Below are 19342 nucleotides of genomic sequence, written 5' to 3'. Positions count from 1 at the left end.
GTATAAAATGAAAAAAGTCTTTTTTCCCCCCCCAACCCATACTCTAGAAGTAACTGTTAACAAATTCTTTTGTATCCTTTTGGGGGCAGGGAGTAAATTCATATGTATATTCCAGCCTAATTTACCCCTGCCTCTATACTTTTCTTTTTATTCCTAATACATATAAATATCTATCTAAGTGCTGCATATGTATGTGTGCATTTTTTCCTCAGTACAAACAGGACCGCACAACTGTCTCATTCTTTTTAATAGATTAGTAGTGTTCCATCTCTTGGAAGAACTATATTACATTTCTGACTAGTTAAATAATGAATTGTAAAGTGTTTCCCAACTTTTTGCTGTGGACAACTTTGTGGTAGTGAGCATTACACATGTATCTTGGTGTGCTTTTTTAAGGCATATCAGTGGCTAAGTTCATGTTGGTAAGATGATCTCAAGAATGTTTGAACCAACTCCTAATTCTACCAGCAATGTATAGGTTAATTTCAAATACATATTAATCACCAGTGTAAGTGTCCTTTACGGCTTACGTTTTATAATTTGAGCTTTTTCTAAAAGTAGATGTGGCTACAAATGAGTGCCAATTTAGTTTTAGTTTTGTTTTCTCCACCTCCTTTTTCCTTTTTAGTTTACTGTTTAATGACTATTAATGGTATATGTTGCAAGTTTTTCTGGAGGGTATTGTTAGAGATGCCGGTTACTAACAAGACATAGGTAATAGTCTGACATCACAGATGACAGCTTGCACTCATATTTTAAACATGCTTTGAGTAGATGAAAACTATTCTTAAAAGAAGAGGGAAGGAAGTGAAAAGGGAAAGAGATTTTTTTTTTTTTAACATATTTGTTTCTTTGGGAGTTATAGAAGGAATCACGTCCTAGCCTTCACCTTTACCACCTACCATGGAACCTTGATCAAGTCAGTTTATCTCCCTGGGTTTCCTAATCTATAAAATGATGTAGGTGGGGCAAGTATTATTGCCAGGTTTATGATAAGTAACTTCATGTTTTTGAAAATATGTAGTACTATGTAAACTTAAGCTGGTTCTGCTGTTCTTTTAAATAGTGAAATAAAATATGTCCTCATTTCATACTGAAATTTCCTGTATTATACTAAACTCATTTTATTTTGGGAGATAATTCTTTTGTTTGTTGGTTGGGCAAAAGTAATGTTTACAGTATGAGCTGTTTTCAAATGCCAGTTTTCCAGAAGTTCCTCTTTGATTTAAATGGGTATCATTAACTTCCAGGAAACGAGTCCCTCTCCCATTCTCCCCAAACGATACGGTGGAATTTTATTTTGTTTTTTTTTTTTGTCTTTTTGCTATTTCTTGGGCTGCTCCTGTGGCATATGGAGGTTCCCAGGCTAGGGGTTGAATCAGAGCTGCAGCCACCGGCCTACGCCAGAGCCACAGCAATGCGGGATCCGAGCCGCAGCCCACGGCAACGCCGGATCGTTAACCCACTGAGCAAGGGCAGGGATCGAACCCGAAACCTCATGGTTCCTAGCCGGATTCGTTAACCACTGCACCAAGATGGGAACTCCGGAATTTTATTTTGAACATAGGATACTAAAATATTTATCTATAGGCAGACCATCCTTATTTCCCCTCCCCCAGTCCTAGTTTAGACATATTATCTGTCAAATCATGGTTCTTGAAACCATGTCTAGTATGTCTTACATAGTATGATTAGCGCTATCTTTGAACACTGGATGTTCTATTTTATGCCAGCTTTCCTTAAAAATGCCAACAGTCCTCTAAACATTTGGTATCTTAATGGAAAATATTTAGGACCTTTTTCAGAATATTAAAGTGGTAACTACTTACCAATAAAATAACAATCAGTATGGTGTTTATTGACATTTTAGCACAGTTTGAGAGCTTTTATAAACTGTACAGAAAACACTCACAATTCAGTATCTCTTTTATTGCCAGTATCTAATAATGTCATGAAAATTACCTTTTATTCTTCAGTAGAATAACTTATTTTTAATCTTTTTTAATCAGAAGACTGTTAAATGGAATAATTATTGGAGTGTTCAAAAAGAACCAAATGCTCAAAGAACTATTTCTTTTAAGCTAATTTGAAAGAAATGCTGGTTTTTCTTGTTTATGCCATGCCAACCTGTTTTAGAAGTTTACTAAAAAGGAGAACCAGCATGGTAAGGCCACTTTGTGGATAGTGAAGCTGGGACCAGATTGGACAGAGGTTGTGCTTAAACTTGGGACATATAGTTGCATGAAGTAAGAGTGGGTTAATATTTTAAAATATTTGCTGTGGTTAAATCCATTTTGAGCTGTAAGTGTGTAACTCTTCAAAAGGTATAGGGCAAGCTGAAAAACGCTTTTTATGGTTACAGTACTCTACTCTCTGTTACTCTACCTTACAGCTTCGCATTAGAGAAACCAAATTAAGAAGTAGTTCTGTTTTGACTCTGTTGTGGCAGAATGACTTTTAATTGAAGATAGTGCTGTGACACTTGAAAATTTATGATATGAATACTGTCGGTCTTTTGTTAGAACGAGACAATGCTATAAGGAAGAACCATTCTCTAGTAGAATTAAAAGGAAAAAAATAAGACCTTTGAAAAAGTATGCCTCAGAAGTTAATCAAGTTACCACATGGACTCTAGAATGTCATAATGTGAACACTTTTCAAAACGGAGTTTTAACGCCTTGTAAGAATTTGTCTTAAATGCCTAGCTTTTGAAAAATTGGGCACTTTTCCTCATTTCTGTTTTGTTGCTCTTGCCTCTCTGCCCCATTACTTAGCAGAAAGAAGGGAAATACTAGAATATCCCCATCTTTTGGTAATGCTTTTGGCTTTCCAGCAACTCTGACTTCTAATGAGCAGCAGTAGATAGCTTGGAATAGGCAAGTTTTTAGTTATAAAGAACTTCTGTCATTTAAAGCATCTTTTGAACTTTTGTTTAATTTGTCTTATAGGAGTTGATGTTTGTAGATGACCTGTTTATAATCGTGAGTTAAACTGAATGAAGATAAAATAGGCATAAACTGTCAAGTGGTGATAATACTAAAATAAGTTGTGAACAGTTTTATTTTTAAATTTTCCATATGCTTGTGGTTAAATTTGCAACAGGTAGAATGGTACAGTAGAGGGAACATTTTAATTGGGAATCTTTGTGATCTTCCATTAGATAACTTAACCTCTGTAGACCTTAGCTTGAAAGGTTGCTAACTTTGTAATAATTTAAAAGTACATTGTTTATTAGTAAAGTTAACCTAATGCAATGTTTGGTACTTAAGTAACATTTTAATTTTTCCTTCTGCTTTCTTACAACATAATTAAAAAAAAATAATGCCTTAAATTGTTGCTGCCTCACTTCTCATACTTTAAGCCAGAGACCAGCTTGATAGCAAACTTTGGGCATAGTTTTCCCTGTATTTAATATATAGGCGAGAATATTTCAGAGAATTCCAATATCTAAAATCATCTCTCTTGAAACACGCTATGTTATGAGATACATATTTGCCTTTAAAATCTGAATCAATTCCATATTACTGTCTTTTGGTGTCTAGATTTAGGAGTGTTTTAGATTTTTGTTTGTTTAAATAAGCAAGTCAGAGAAAGGATTATATAGGAAGTTTTAATTTGTCCTAGATAATTCAGACTTTAAAATTTAACTTGTTTTTGGCGTCATATCCATGTCATTGAATAATTTCTGTAATTTTGTAAAGATTTACTACACAAAGATGCTAATTTTTCTTCTTTTCTTCCCCCCACCCCAGCCATCTGTTGAGTCTTCAAGTCCAGGTAAGTATTTTCTATAATCTCTATTTGACTAACATTTGTCCTATTAGTTATATAAAGGTTAAAAGAGTTAGACTGTCATCTGACTTGCTTTTCTTCTGAATGCTACTTTTCTCTGGGGGTAAAGAAGTGGATGAAATATTTGACTACTCATGAAAGTATAGGTGAGGCTGCTGTGAGTTCAACCTCAAATTGCCACTTTGAACCTGTATTTTGTATAGTTTTTAAATTGCTATTTGATTTGAAGTACATTTGAAGTGTATTTATAAAAAGAAATCACTAGCTGCTTAGAAATACTTGCTTATAGGGGAAATTCATAGTATTTTATTAATAGGATCAAATTTTATCCTCTGACCATGTATCTTTGGACTTAGGTGTTCTCCTCCAAATATAATATAAATTCACTTTTTCTTTAACAGTTGCAAACATGTGATCTTTGGACCAAATCTGGGCCACAGATGTTATTTGTTTTGTCAGTGTAGTGAGCTTAAAAAATCAGAATATTTTATATAAAATTTAAATTTATATTGGGGAAATAACCAAAAAAGAAAGTAAAAAAAAATGAATTTAGGCTTCTCATGGTCAATCAGAGGTCCTGGTACCACTGGGTGCAGCATTCCTGAGTGGCAATAATTGGAGGTAAATAGCATCAGAAAAGAGTCTTGGTACTAGTCTTTCTGCCTCATTGTCCAGGGATTTTACCAAGAGAGAGGACCGCCTTCTGCAATATGGAGTATACAGATTAAGGAAGAGTCTAATGTAACTAACTAAGCAAGAGTGAGAAAGGGAGCTCTCGGTGTCATGGCCATGTTTTATCTGAAAACATTTTACATTGAATATTTAGGAATGCTATATTACTGACCTTTTCAGATTATTGAAGCAGTCACCTTTGCGTGTTTTAAATTTTAGAAAGTTTGGAAAAATGCTTAGCGTGGTCTCAATGGTTCAGAGTCCTTTTCATGAATACAGATCATTGTGCTCTCTGTAGTACAATGCAAGAGGTAGGGACTGGACTAGAATACCTCTAGATCCTTTCTAGATAAGTATTGTGCTTAATTGACAGTTCATTTTGTCGTATATATTTCAGCTGAAAAATGTTTTTCTAATATGCTTGGAACTGAAGTACATTAGGTTTTGTGACATTTCTGAAACTGAAGGATTTTTTTTTAACTTCCTGGTTTATGTTTTGGATGGAAGCAAGTTGAAAGAGTTTGGAAGTAATCTGACCTCAGATAAATCAGATTACCGTATCCTTTTGAGGACACGAAATTGTTCTTTTTTTTTTTTCTTTCAAATACAGAAATCACTTTCATTGAAAAAATTGATTCTATTTGTTTTTGTTAATGTTGTGACATTGCAAATAGACTGTTTTAGACATTTTTCTATGCATGTTGATGCATTTGCCAGGGTAATACATAGGTATATAAAAATAATTGCTCCAAAATTGATATTAATAAAGGGCCTTCTCAATTTCCATTGCATTTGAATCAGCCTAGGCTGAACTCAAAGAATAATGGGGCTTGAAGATAGCAAATGTCTGATAGCTTTTATTACTTGTTAAATGCTTATACAAATAGAATTTTTTAAATTAAAGATCTTTTGGTGTAGATGGCATTTATAATATCAGGCTTCTGTCCAGGAAATGTTTTTTTGTTCTTCTAAGTAATACTAATTGTAGGCAATTATAAAAATTGGTAGAAAAAATTAGGAGTAGAGGCGATGTAAAAAAATTTTTGGTTCACTGGTGAAAAGCTTTGGAACAGATACTAATAATAATAGTCACATGACCCAGGCTAAGTGGTTTGTCTATAGACTCCACTAGTGTGAACCAATTACTTCTAGTAGCCCTTAGAGGTGGGGATTTAGGGAGGGGAAGGTAATAAAATGATTAAATGAGTACACGTGATACCACGAACTGAATTTGTCTTTTGAATCTTCAAAAAGATGTAAGATACTTCTTAGTAATTTTGCAGTACAGTGGAGTTTTGTAACAAAGCAGTGATATTTGCCTTAACTCTGAAGTGAAATATTTACACAAAGCACTAGACTCCTTGCCCATAATAATTTACTTTTGGGATTCTTTTCCCTGGGAGACAGTCTAATGATGGGCCTTAGTAATTAACAGAAGGGAAATAGGATGGTTAGTTGGTCTCAAAGAATAAGGTAAAAAGTCTACTAAAAAAAGGTCAGATTAAGGCAGGAAAAAAATCGAAATTGAAAGTTAATAAGGAACAATACAATGTGTATTTGGGGAAAGAAATTAGAGAAATTGTTATTTCATATAGTGGGAGGGCAAAGTAGTAATGCTTTAAATATAAATGGCTTTGCAAATAATGAGCAAAAAATGGGAGACTTCAGGTAAGTCATAGCACTTGTAATTTGGTGCTGTTTTCTCATGTGACCTAGATGTTTAAGTTGGTAAAAATATAAGTAGTTAGGAATTAAGCCTAATTACTTTTGACAATATTTGCATCCAGTAGAAATTATAAGAGTATATGGGGAGTTGTCGTGGTGGCACAGTGGAAATGAATCCAACTGGTAACCATGAACTTGTAGGTTCCATTCCTGGCCTTGCTCAGTGGGTTAAGGATCTAGCATTGTGTTGAGCTGGGGTGTAGGTCAGAGACAAGGCTCAGATCCTACGTTGCTATGGCTGTGGTTTAGGCCAGCAACTATAGCTCCCATTCGACCCCTAGCCTGGAAACTTCCATATGCCTCAGGTACAGCCCTAAAAAAAAAAAATTTATAATAGTAAATGAAATGATATTGTGAGGATTTTTTTTTTTTAAGGACCTTTCTGCCTGTAAGGGAGAAGAAAAGTATAGCAGCATCTATAGAAATACGTAATTATTGATTATGTATCCTTAGAGGATTGCGGTGTGAACTGAAAAGTTTTAGGAGTTGTTTTCCATTGAAAATTCAGAAAGAAGGGACAATGACGGGAATAAAAAAACTACAAGTAAATTAATGATTCTCAAATTGCTCTTATAGAACCCTTATGTCCAGTCCCTCACTCAGTACTAAGATCCTGTACTGAAATTATGCCACATTCTTCTTGATTTGCAGAAGAAATTAGGATAATATATTTTTCTCAGTGTTTCAATTGGGTAAATTGTTCTAAAACTTAAATGGTTGGTTAACTCATTTTTCTATAACAAGTAGATAATACTTGATTTAGCAGTTATATATTTAGTTATTTTATATTTAACATTTTTTATTACGTTCCTCAGAGAGCACACTGACTTCTAAGCGCTTTGCCATCTAACCTGGCTTCCGGTTTACTCATCTTAGTAAACCTAGGCTCTCTTCAGGTGGTCTTTGAAGCAGGATACTTACTGCTTTTGAGGCTGTGACTGAGGCTTGGGGTGCAGTAAAAAAGTACAGGCATTGAAATTAGCCTGGAATTAGAACCAGGATTAAAATTCCAGTCTTGCCACCTACTGGCTCTGATTTTAAACATTCTGCTTAAACTCTTTGAGCCTCAAGTTTTTGTTTATTCTTCGTAGGATTGTTTAAAGATTAAATGAGATAATGTATGTGAAGTGCTTGAGCATAGTGTTCGGCACATAGTAAACACTCAAAAAGTGCTTCTTAAGCTAAAAATATTGGGAGGTGATAAGAACCTTATCCTTAATTGTCTAGTTTTCAAGAAATCAGCCTCTATGCTATTATCTCTTTGTTTTAGTTATTGGTTTTCTTACTAGTGTGAAATAGAAGGGTAGGTACATCTATTAACATAACTTTTAATGCTTTAAACTGATAAAAATAAAGTGCTAGTTGGTTTTTGTGTTTTTGGGGTTTTTTTGGGGTTTTTTTTAGTGTTAAATAACTCATTCATTTATTAGTAAGCAGTTTTTTGGAAACTTACTTCAGGTTTGGCAATAGCCAAATGTGGGGATAGTTTATAGAATATATATACCCAGCACTTGTAATCTCCTGTTACAGGGCTCGACTCTTGAGTACAGCAATATTCCCCAGCTACCAGGCTAAAAATAGATTAGCTTATACAACAGTTACCTACTGGATTATTTTTAATGCCTTTCATAAGAGTTTTGTATGCAATTTTAATAAACTTTTTATACTCTGAGTTGTTTCAACTAAATAAGGACAGCTGCCTTTATATTAGAATGTATTTTCATGGAAGTGCTGATAGAATAATATTTGAGTTCAGCTATATTTTTACTAGACTATATATTCAGATGATTGCATATTTCATGTGACTATAGTCTCAGGGTCCATAGGGGTTCATACTCATTAGGTCTATTAAAAATCAAATGATTAAGAATTGTAATTTTTCCCACACAAAAAAAATCATTTTTATTTGATGTTACTGTTTACAATTGAAGTTTTGTTTGGAAGATTACAATAGGTTTTTTTTTAAGCTATGTATGCCTTTTTAAAGCTATAAACAAACCCCTACCTCCCACCCTCCTGACCACCCCCCCCACTTTACAGTTGTAACTGTAAATATATAGAGATGAAATAGGGCAAAGAATACATGTTTTAGAAGACATTTTGGCAGGGGAGGAAGGCAGTGATAAATAAGAGCAATGAGTTTGGTTAATAATAAACAATGCTTGCTGTGCTGTGCATAATATTTCCCTCATACTTTTATTTAGCTTATATCCAGCCTTAAATAACATACATTAAATTAATATTAGTAAGACACACATGATTTGGTTTACCAAACTTTTTAAAATATTCTTTACCAGGAGGTTCAGCAACATCAGATGACCATGAATTTGATCCATCAGCTGACATGCTGGTTCATGATTTTGATGATGAACGAACATTAGAAGAGGAAGAAATGATGGAAGGAGAAACAAACTTCAGTTCTGAAATAGAGGATCTTGCAAGGGTAAATAACAATAAGAGCTAGAGACTTTTAAAAAACTTTTCTTGTGGATAGGAAACACTTGAAATTTTAGTTCTCTACTTGTGTTTTTTGGGAGGAAAGTGGTGTTATATATAATCAATACTGAAAAATTCTTTGTGGGCATAGGTGGGATATTTAAAGTTTGGAATGAAAGGCATTTAAAAAAATAACTTTATTATGTGAATTAAAATTCAGTAGTTAGTTTGGTGAAACATCACAGATACTGAGTTTCCTCTTAGACTTTCTGTCCTCTCCTAATTACTATATCTTTTATTTACTCCCTTCAGAATAAAAATTTGTGTTGTCATCATCTTCTTCATTTCCTATTTACTCCATTATTTGCTCTAGATTACCTTTGCTCCTTCCTATCAAGGCAACAAATGATTTTATCATTATAGCCATTGGTCATTTTTTTTCTCTACTTTCAGAGGTATTCCACACAATTTATTGTTTCCTTTTTTTTGAGTTCTTGAGCATGCCACTGTCATTTTCCTGATCTGCTTGTTTCTATTCAGTGTCTTTTGCATACTCTCCTTCCTTTATCCAAGGCTTAAATTCAGAATTTCCCAATTCTCAGTTCTGGGCTTGGTTTTTTCCGGTCTCTAGATCAGTGTTCCTCATAGTATAGTATGCAGGTCAGTTGCTTCAGAATCATTCATGGACTTAATAAGAAATGTGCATTCCTGTGCCTCTCCCCAGGTACACTGAATCAGAATCTCTTGGTAGAGGTTGCATACAAATATTAATTAAATATGCACACCAAGTCTGAAAATTACTAAAGTCGGTGATGTAGTCCTATGTTGTCTCTATGCTCAGTATTTCTTATTTTTCTAGCATTAACAGGGCTCTGGTTTTATTTATCTAAGCACCTGCTTGACATGTCTGCTTGGAGATCTCAATATACATCTCTATATTTTATTTTTGTCTTTTTTTTGTTAATTAAAGTATAGTTGATTTGCAGTGTTGTGCCAGTTTCTGCTGTATAGAATAGTGACCCAGTCATACATACATATATATATATATACACACACACACATTCTTTTTCTCATACTATCTTCCATCATGTTCTAGCCCAAGAGAGACATCTTTAAATTTAAATGTCTAAAAGAGAACTATTGACTGATGTTCTCCTTTCTCTACCTGTTCCGTCCCTGTTTTCTCCATCTTAGCAAAAAATGGTACTACCATTTACCTTGTTGCCTAAGTCAGAAACAAGCGGGTCATCTTCCTTCATTTTCAATTTCCACTCCAAAATAAGCCTGTCATTTCAATCCAAAAATATCTTACCTGGCTCTTGCTCCGTCGCTGCTGCCACTCTCAAGCCCAGGTCATCATTTTTAGCTTAGACTGTTAGAGTAGCTTCCTAACTAGTTTCTTCGTGTTCTCCATTACCACTGTCCTCTCCAGTATACTGCCGTAGGAACCACGATGATCTTTTCAAAATGCAGATCAGTTTATGTCAGCCTCCTATTTAAAACTCTTCAATGGCTTCCTGTTACAACAGAAGAAAATCCAGACTCCTTGCCCTGACCAGCAAGGCCACCTACATGGTGTGGTCCTTTATCCATGTATTGCATTGTCCCTGTCATAGCATCTATAACCACACTAGCGGCTTTTGTTCTTAGATGTTCTTAAACTAGCTGGATTTTGTTTGTTTTTTTCCTGCTTCAAGGCTTTTCATCTCATTCCCACCCTCTGGTATGTGCTTCCTGCTCCTTATCCTCTTAAGTCTGGGCGTAATAGTGCCTCCTCAGAATGGCCTTTCCTGGTGCCTAATTAGCTTTTTTTTTTAACCACTGTACCCCATTCAGTGTTTTCTTTATACATAACACAATTTGTAATTATGTTTGTTAAAATTTTTTTTGTCTGTATCCTCCTTTAGTTCCATGAGAGGAAGGATGGTCTGTTTTATTCACCAATGTATTTCATGGTACCTAACAAAAGTGGTCACTCAGAATTTTTGAATGAATGGATGAATCAATTTGTTATGCTATAATTAAAATTTATTATGCATACAATCTGCTATACTCCATGACCAAAAAAAAAAAAAAGGGAAATAAATAAGACATATGCCAGCCTTTAGGCATTGGATTACATATTGTCATGGAAAAAATGAACTTAAACATTTATAGTGATAAAGACTAATCTATGTTTCAGAATTTTAGTTTGGAACTTTTTAAAGTGTACATTTAAAGATCTGGAAAAGGAATCTTATCAAGTCAAATCTTGTCAGGTGGTGCATTTTGGGATCATTTAGTGATTAAAACTGGCTTAATCCGTAATACCTAATCAATTCAATATTTTATTGTTTTAAGCAATTCAATATTTTAGTATTTTTTCTTTATAGGGCTGCACCGGTGGCATATGGAAGTTCCTAGGCTAGAGGTCGAATCAGAGCTGCAGCTGCCAGTCTACGCCACAGGCGCAGCAATGCCAGATCCAAGCCATGTGTGCAACCTATACCACAGCTCATGGCAATGCTGGGTCCTTAACCCACTGAGCAAGGCTGGGGATTGAATCTGCATCCTCATGGGTATTAGTTGGGTTTGTAACCTGCTGAACCACAATGGGAACTTCCTATTTTTTTATTTTTTTACTTTAAGCCAGACCACAGAATTGATCTTAGTGGTAATGGTATATAGTTGTTATAAAAGCTTTTCAAGGGTGGGTTAAAAAGCACATGAGGAACCTGGAGTCAGAACTATTCTTTAGAAGAGATAGGAAAGCCATTCAAAAGACAGAGGTAATTTGAGTAGATGAACCTAAGTGAACATCAAAGGAAACAATTGATTTAACAGTCAGTCATAGTTGCTTCATATATTCATGAAGTGGAAAGGCAATTATTTTCAGTTATTTTCCTTTATTTCACAGACGCTTATCACTTCAGATATATTTTCTTATTTCTACATAACATCCATGAGATAAAAGGTAAAGGGAGATACATTTTTCATTTTTCACATTCTATATTACTCAAGAGGAAATAATAAGTACATAATAGGTTATGAGGTGGAATGATTATTGTTTTATTTCGTAAAATGGAATACTATATTTAGTTAGTGCAAAATTATTCATGGGCTTTGCTAAAACTTTGGGCATGTTTATTTTGCATCCTTCCCCAGTCCATTATAATTCCCCAAAATTTGCTTGCAAATGACCCCCCCTTTTTTTTTTAGGAAAAAGTAATTAAAATAGAATTATTTATAGAGGATATACAAAGGGAGAGAAAGACAAGGGAATCAATCTTTCAACACTCTTTTCAACCAGACAGTCCTATACCTTCTCAGATAGCACTTAACTGCTTTTCCTAGAATAAATTAAGGCTTAGGTGTAAGTAGCACATAATCACCAGTATCTTCCTCTGGAGCCTACAGCTAAGCTAGTTCAGGGCCAGTATGTTGATTTTTCTATAGCTGTAAACTCTTCAGATAAGAATGAGACCAAACTAGTTTTTGTTTTTATTTAAAAAGTGAGCATAATTTTGTCACTGATTACTGATTTGCTTTTTATAGTAGTGAAACATTTTAGTTATGTTAGAAATTGGAAGGTACTTTATACCTGACACTTGGGTTGCATGAAATGGACCTTTGATGTAATTGGGGTGCAAAAATTTGACAGTTGATTCATTCAAGAGTTAATCAGTAACTGTATAGTCTGTACTTTTAAGTTCATTCAATTTGAATTTTAAAGTTTTAAGTGAAAACTAGCTTAACTAGCTTTTCATAGAAGAAACTTTGATGTGTATTTTTAATGTTTGTATGCATGAATCTTATCAATATTGGTTATGTAAGTTTAGCATTAAAATGTTTTAATAGAATTAGATACATAGGCTATAATTTAAAGAGGTGTCAGGGTCATGCCCATGGTAAGTAAACTGGTTTGCTAGGAATAGAAATGTACAGGGTTAACTGTGTTTTTCTTCCCTTTTTTTTTTTTAACTTAATGAATTTTATTACATTTATAGTTGTACAACAATCCTCACAACCCAGTTTTTTAGCATTTCCATCTCAAACCCCCAGCTCATCGCCCAACCTCCTAACCTGTCTCCTTGGGAAACCATAGGTTTTTCACAGTCTGTGAGTCAGTATCTGTTCTGCAAAGAAGTTCATTGTGTCCTTTTTTTAGATTCTATATGTAAGCCATAGCATATGACATTGGTGTCTCACTAACTTCACTTAGCATGATAATTTCTAGGTCCATCCATGTTGCTGGAAATGCCATTATTTTTCCTTTTAATGGCTGACTAATATTCTGTTGTGTATGTGTACCACATCTTCCTTATCCACTCCTCTGTCAGTGGACTTTTAGGTTGTTTCCATGTCTTGGCTGTTGTAAGTAGTGCTGCAATGAACATTGGAGTACATGTATCTTTTTGAGTCGTGGTTTTCTCTGGATAGATGCCCAAGTAATTGTGTTTTTCAAATGCACTCTTAAGACTCACAGTCTCACATTTATTAATAGCATTCTGTTGGGAAAAGAGGGATCAAAATCAGCTGTATTTTTATGTATTTATATTTTTGGAAAATCACATAATAATATTAATAGGTGATACTTTAAAGCATGGGACACATTTCATCCAGTGAATCTCTAGAGCAAGAGAATAAAGATTAAAATGTGAGAGATTATTTTTTTTAAGTATACACACACCATGAATTAAATAGACGAAAAATAAACTCCAGTAAAGGGATTATAAAGAAGAGTTCGTTGCCTTCATTTCTTCATAGTTTATCTTATAGTCAAGCCCCAATCCCAAGAGGTTGGTCACCTTAGGAACTATCACTCTTGTCCAGTCTGGATGTGGTCTCTTAGGCCTTCTTGGTTGAAACTCAGTCTCCTTCCTTCTTCCCAACTTGATAAGCATTTACCGGTAAGTCACAACAGGTACGAAAAGAGTACTGTATCCATCCACCAAATGGCCCTTGAATGACCAGCATCTTCTGCCACGTGCAGTCATTTCTAAATAACTAATTCCCTGATGTGAGGGAGAGGGAACCACCTCCTCTGCAGCCAGTAAGATGGATACCACTCCAGCCTTTTACTATTATTCTTGGTGCTTGGTAACTTTACTGTTTTGAAGTTAAAGGATAGACTTAATTTCAGATATAATATTGGTCTTTTAAAAAGCCTATATTCTTTCCATTTCCCACTAGCCTCCTTTCAGCTTATATAGACATGATTGTCCCTTTTTTTTGTAATAGTGCTTAGACGTCTTACTTTTTTAAATCACCATATGCAAGTATAGTCCACATTTCCTGTAGTTTTTATTCATTTTACACTATGTCTCTTCTTTATTTCTTATTGTCTATGAATGTAGCACATCTTAATTCACTCTCCATCGGGTATACTTAACCTAAGGGCACGCCTCAAAGAAGAAAGTATATATGCATATGTGTGTAAGGACACTGTAAAGCAGTGTGAGTGCCTGGTTCAAAACTCAGTTGCACTACTTACTCATTGTGTGTCTTTGGACTAGTTAACTCTTCACTAAGCTTCATTGTTATTACAAGGATGATGTATGTAAAGCATTTAGCACCAATGTCTGATACATAATAATCACTCAGTAAATCCTTAATTGTATCATTCAAAAAAATTTTCAAAGAAATCTATACCAAAAGTGCAGAGCCACTGTGGTAGAGCCTTGACCCATAATTTTCTTTACTTCTCTTCCTTGCATTTCTTAACACTTGCATATATGGGAACAAAACACTCTGAAACTTCATATTATGATGTTTTGATTTGAGGAAATCTCCTTAGTACTTGTGGTAGAACATAGACTTTGATGATATAAGCTAATGAGAAAGTCTTTGGAAAGGTGACTGATAGTCCCTGGTATAATGTACTTTCAGCCACACTTTATTCATCTTTTAGTCTTTTTTCAGAGGAAAGTAATCAAACATTTTGCTTTATAGAATAGCATTACTTTTTTTTTTTTTTTTTAATGGCCACACCCATGGCATGTGGCAGTTCCTGGGCCAGAGATTGAATACAAGCTCCAGCAGCAGTAACACCAAATTCTTTAACCCATTGCACTGGGCCAGAGATTGAACCCATACCTCCTCAGCAACCCAAACCACTGCAGTCAGATTCTTAACCCACTGCTCCACTTTGGGAACTCCCCGTATAGCATTACTTTTTATATGAGATATTTAGGGGCAGATAACAGAAGTCCATCTTGAACTAGCTTAGGCAAAATGAAGAATTTAATTGTAAGGCTTATGTAATTTCATTAAGGGAAGGGGACTATCTAGACCTTTGGGACTCAAGTGCTACCAGAATATTTTATTTCTGCTTTTCTACATGGTGATGTCTTTTTTCAGACCTTTTTCATCTGTTGTCAGTCTCCAGACTCCCAAATTTATTGCTTGAGATACAGCGTATGTTCTTTAGTCGCCATGGATAAAAATCTGGAAACAAACTGTGGTCAAGCTTAGTGTATGTGCCCATTCCAAATGCATGGCCACAGAATGCAGTGATTCCACTTGGGTCAAGATTCTGTGGGGTCTAGGGGGTGAGCTTTCGGTCAAAATACATACTTGGAATGGAGGAAGGAACAGTTCCTGGCAGAAGAGAAGAGTAGAAGTATAAAGAAAGGATTGAGGGGCCGACAACAATAAATAATACTTGAATTTGAAAGTTGGCTATTCCTCAGCAAAACTGCTTTTGGGTTTTATTGTAGTTGTAGCCCCATATTTGCTGCTAGGGTTTCACTTTGTACCTTAGATCAAGTAAGATACTTTTCATACTATGTACTGTCAGGTACTGACTATTGTATTCCTTGGTGAGTCATGATTATTGCTTACTAACTTGTTGCTTCTAACTTACTGCTTACTAACTTGATATTGGACGATAGAAATTTAAAGTTAACTCCTAAAACAAGAGCATAATATCGCTATATACTCTTCCAGTTTTAAGCAAGCATTTTCTTGGTGGAATTAGCAAGGGTATTTTGTTTACATATGGTAAAACCCACCTAAAACCAACTTTGAAAATAAGTTTTGTAGAGAGTTCCCATTGTGGCTCAGTGGTAACAAATCCCACTATTATCCATGAGAATGTGGGTTCAATCCCTGGCCTTGCTCAGTGGGTTAAGAATCTGGTGTTGCTGTGAACTGTGGTGTAGGTCACAGATGTGGCTCAGATCCCTCGTTGCTGTGGCTGTGGTGTAGGCTGGCAGCTGTAGCTCTGATTTGACCCCTAGCCTGGGAACTTCCATATGCTGTGGGTGTGGCCCTCAAAAGCAGAAAAAGAAAAAAAAAAACTTTAGAAATTTATTAGAACTTTTTTAGAAGTCAGTGAATATGTACCTGGGTCTAACAAATGTCTGGAAGCAGAGATTTAGTGTCACAGGATCTCTTACCACTTTTTAACCCATGGCTTCGATTTCTTCTGCAGGGTCGCTTGCGTTTTTTCTTTACCGTAACCACTAACTTAGTTTAGGTTCTCATTATTCTCACATAAATGACAGTGGTGGATTCCAACCTAGCAAACTAAATTTCTCCCTGCCTAAGTCCATCTTGAATGTTTTGTTATATGCATAATTTTCTCTTAGCCCTTTCATAGGGTCGGTCACTGTTCAGTAGCTACTCTACTCTCAAATGTATCTAAAGTACAACAGATCCTTTTACAAACTAAGTAAAACTAGAGAAAGTAGGTAAAAATATCTGCCCTTTCTTTTTTTAGTTACTACAGATACTTTGCTCTGCTCTAATCAGGGTAAACTGCTTGTTATTTTTATTTCTATACTTGTGCAGTTGTAATTTCTCTGACTTGTTTGATTTTTCTTTCTGCCAATTCTGTTGCTGTTTCTTCAAATTCAAGTAGTTCTCTTCCAAATGCACTGTGATTAGCCACTTCTGACTGTACTATTCTCTGCCTAGTCAGTATTGAAGGTGTTGCTAAATTTTTTCTTTTAGAAATGACGTTTTTAATATTTATTTTTTGGGGGAGTGGGGCTGCAGCATGCAAAAGTTCCTGGGCTGGGGCTTGAACCCATACCACAGCAGTGACAACACTGGATCCTTAACTGCTAGGCTTTTTTATAGAGTAAGTTACACTTCTCAAATATATATCCAAGAGGCAAAAATCTTGAAAATCAGATATTCCACTTTTTCTTTCAGTAAAAAAGAAAAAAGTTCTTTCCATGCAATTATATGTCACTTACCCTTTTCAACATACCTGAGCTAGATGTCAGCTGTCAGTGATTAGCTTTACTGAAGATAAAGATCACACTTTATTACTTCCCATTAGGCGGATTTGTGGATATTTTATCTTAGAACTGTGTGACGTGTGGTTCTCCAGGTGGTCTCAAACCAGCAGCATTATTATCACCTGGTACTTTAAAGAAATTCAAGTTCTTGTTGTAGCTTAGTGGTAAAGAGTCTGACTAGTATCCATAAGACTGCAGGTTCAATCCCTGGTCCTGCTCAGTGGGGTTAGGGATCCTCTGTTGCTGTGAGTTGCAGTGTAGGTCACAGATGGGGCTTAGATCCAAGTTCCTGTGGCTGTGGTTTAGGCTGGCAGGTAGCTCCAGTTCAACCCTAGCCTGGGAACTTCCATATGCCACAGGGAAGGCCCTAGAAAGACAAAAAGAAACAAATAGGTCGCATCCAGCCCTCCTAGATCAGAAACTTTGGAGTGAGGCTCTACAGTCTGTTTTACGTCTTAACAAGCTGTGAACATGATTCTCTTGCTCTTCATATGGGCACTAAGACAGACCAAAGGTAGAGAGCCCGAGAACATTTTATTTGATTGGTAATCGTACCTCTTTTGTGTGGTCTTTTATCAAAATATCAGTTAACTCAGTTGTAAAAATTAGAGGTAATAGTAACATATTAAGGTAGGTTTGTTTTTGTTTGTGTTTTTTGTCTTTTTGCCATTTCTGGGGCCCCTTCCCGCAGCATATGGAGGGTCCCAGGCTAGGGGTCTAATCAGAGCTGTAGGCACCGGCCTACGTCAGAGCCACAGCAACGCAGGATCCGAGCCATGTCTGCAACCTACACCACAGCTCATGGCAACGCCGGATCCTTAACCCACTGAGCAAGGCCAGGAATCGAACCTGCATCCTTGTGAATGCTAGTCAGGTTTCTTACCACTGAGCCACAATGGGAACTCTTAAGGTAGTTTTGAAGATGAAATAAATACTATGAAACATGCTGTTTGTCAGTTCTCAGGGTCCATGTAAATGTTAATTGCAAACCTATGCTAAAGTGTTTTTCCTGCTTTGGCCCTTATTCATAGTGACTTCAGTGGCTTCTTACTCATAGAAATCATGTCAGTTGTTAAACCTGCTTCTAATTTGTGGTGCCTAATGAATTTATGGAAAGTATGAGCTGGGACTAGGAGGTCTAGGTATTAAGTTCAAGCTGTCAGGGCATGATATTTCTTTCTGCTTGGTTTTCTTATTTACATATAAAGGTAGCCGTGTCATCTGGTGCTTTTAAAGATTGAAGATAGTATAATATTCTCACTCTGCTTTTGCTACAAAAAGAGAATAAGATAGTGGAATCAAAGTACTTACCACAAATACAGAAGACACTTTATGGCAGATATATATTGTGGTTATCTATGTAACCAATCTTTTCTATATCTTTTTCTTATTTCTTTTTTGATTTTGAAGTTCTCTTTTCTTAAATCTTGACTTAAACCCCAAATTTCTGACTCCTGTACCAGATGCTTGGTCCTGGACCAGAAATCTGTGGGTACTAGATCCTTGAATATCTCAAGCACTGTTTGTATTATTGCACTTTGAGAATCACAATATGAGATGTCAGTTAAGTATGCCAGCCGGCCATTGGTTTCTCTTCCAGGAAAAGATTCATAAAATGATTTATGACTAGAATATCTGTTTACAATGTGAAAATAAAAATATTAAATAGCATTTGCTTCCTGTTTATAAGAAAAAATTTTGAAATTTAATCATTAGTTGATTCTTCCACATAAACTCTGAGTGATGGGAACTGTTTTCTCAGTGTTTCATCAGATTATATTATCCAGTCTGAGATGTCCTCATCCCCACTATAACAGTGTATTTAACACATGGGCTAGCTTTATTTCTATCCATAAATAAGGCTACAAGTCTGCTAGAAAAATACAAAACATGTCTTGTTTCATGATTATCCTTTCTCTAGGTTCTAAACCAACTGACTCTTTCAGTTAAGTTTTTCTTCAGAGTATGTATGTATGTGTGTAAAATATATTCAGGCAGTTTGGGTTGAAATTCTTTTTATAGTCAGAATTCTGTCATGTTTCCCTAATACTTTATAACACTTGATTGCTGACTAGAGTGAGTACCTTCTGCAGAAAGCTCATTTCATTTTGTTACATATAGATATTTCATTTCACCCTAGGGAGAGTATTGTGTGTGTGTGTGTGTGGTGGTGGTTGAGGGAGGTTCCTGGCTGAGGTAGCATGGTGTACTGGTAAGAGTATGGGCTTTTGGAATTAGATTTGAAATCTGGCTTTACTACTTGTTGCTTGCTTGGTTTTTAGAGAAATTGCTTAATATACCAGCCTCAATTTCCTCATCTATGAAATGGAAATAATACAATAGTTTTGTAAGGATTGCATGAAATTATTTTATATGCAGTTGTAGATTACTCTAGAAAAGAATATATGGCTACTAAATCCAGTATCTTTCATGTATGTCCTTGCTGTTTTAGTTTGCTTGGGCTGGGTTATGGATTTCAGCCTCCTTTC

At 35.5% G+C, this 19342-nt stretch overlaps 1 protein-coding gene across 8 annotated transcripts in view; it reads left to right on the top strand.

Moving 5' to 3' along the window:
- MIER1 (MIER1 transcriptional regulator) overlaps positions 1-19342 on the top strand; it is a 69774-nt gene that overhangs the window by 11339 nt on the left and 39093 nt on the right. For 7 of the 8 annotated variants that reach the window (XR_007136110.1, XM_047788726.1, XM_047788725.1 and 4 more), the window contains 2 exons: positions 3753-3777; positions 8487-8632. Coding sequence is in view for 7 of the 8 variants with exons in the window: in XM_047788726.1 (XP_047644682.1) it covers positions 3753-3777; positions 8487-8632 (171 nt within the window). In the remaining variant the exon portion in view is untranslated. Of the gene's footprint in view, positions 1-3752; positions 3778-3901; positions 3939-8486; positions 8633-19342 lie in introns of all 8 variants that reach the window. The other variant, XM_047788732.1, reaches the window with a different exon arrangement.

Source organism: Phacochoerus africanus, chromosome 8 (genome assembly GCF_016906955.1).
Source record: "Phacochoerus africanus isolate WHEZ1 chromosome 8, ROS_Pafr_v1, whole genome shotgun sequence".
Classification (NCBI taxonomy): Eukaryota; Metazoa; Chordata; class Mammalia; order Artiodactyla; family Suidae; genus Phacochoerus; species Phacochoerus africanus.
This window is presented reverse-complemented; position numbering and strand designations above follow the sequence as displayed.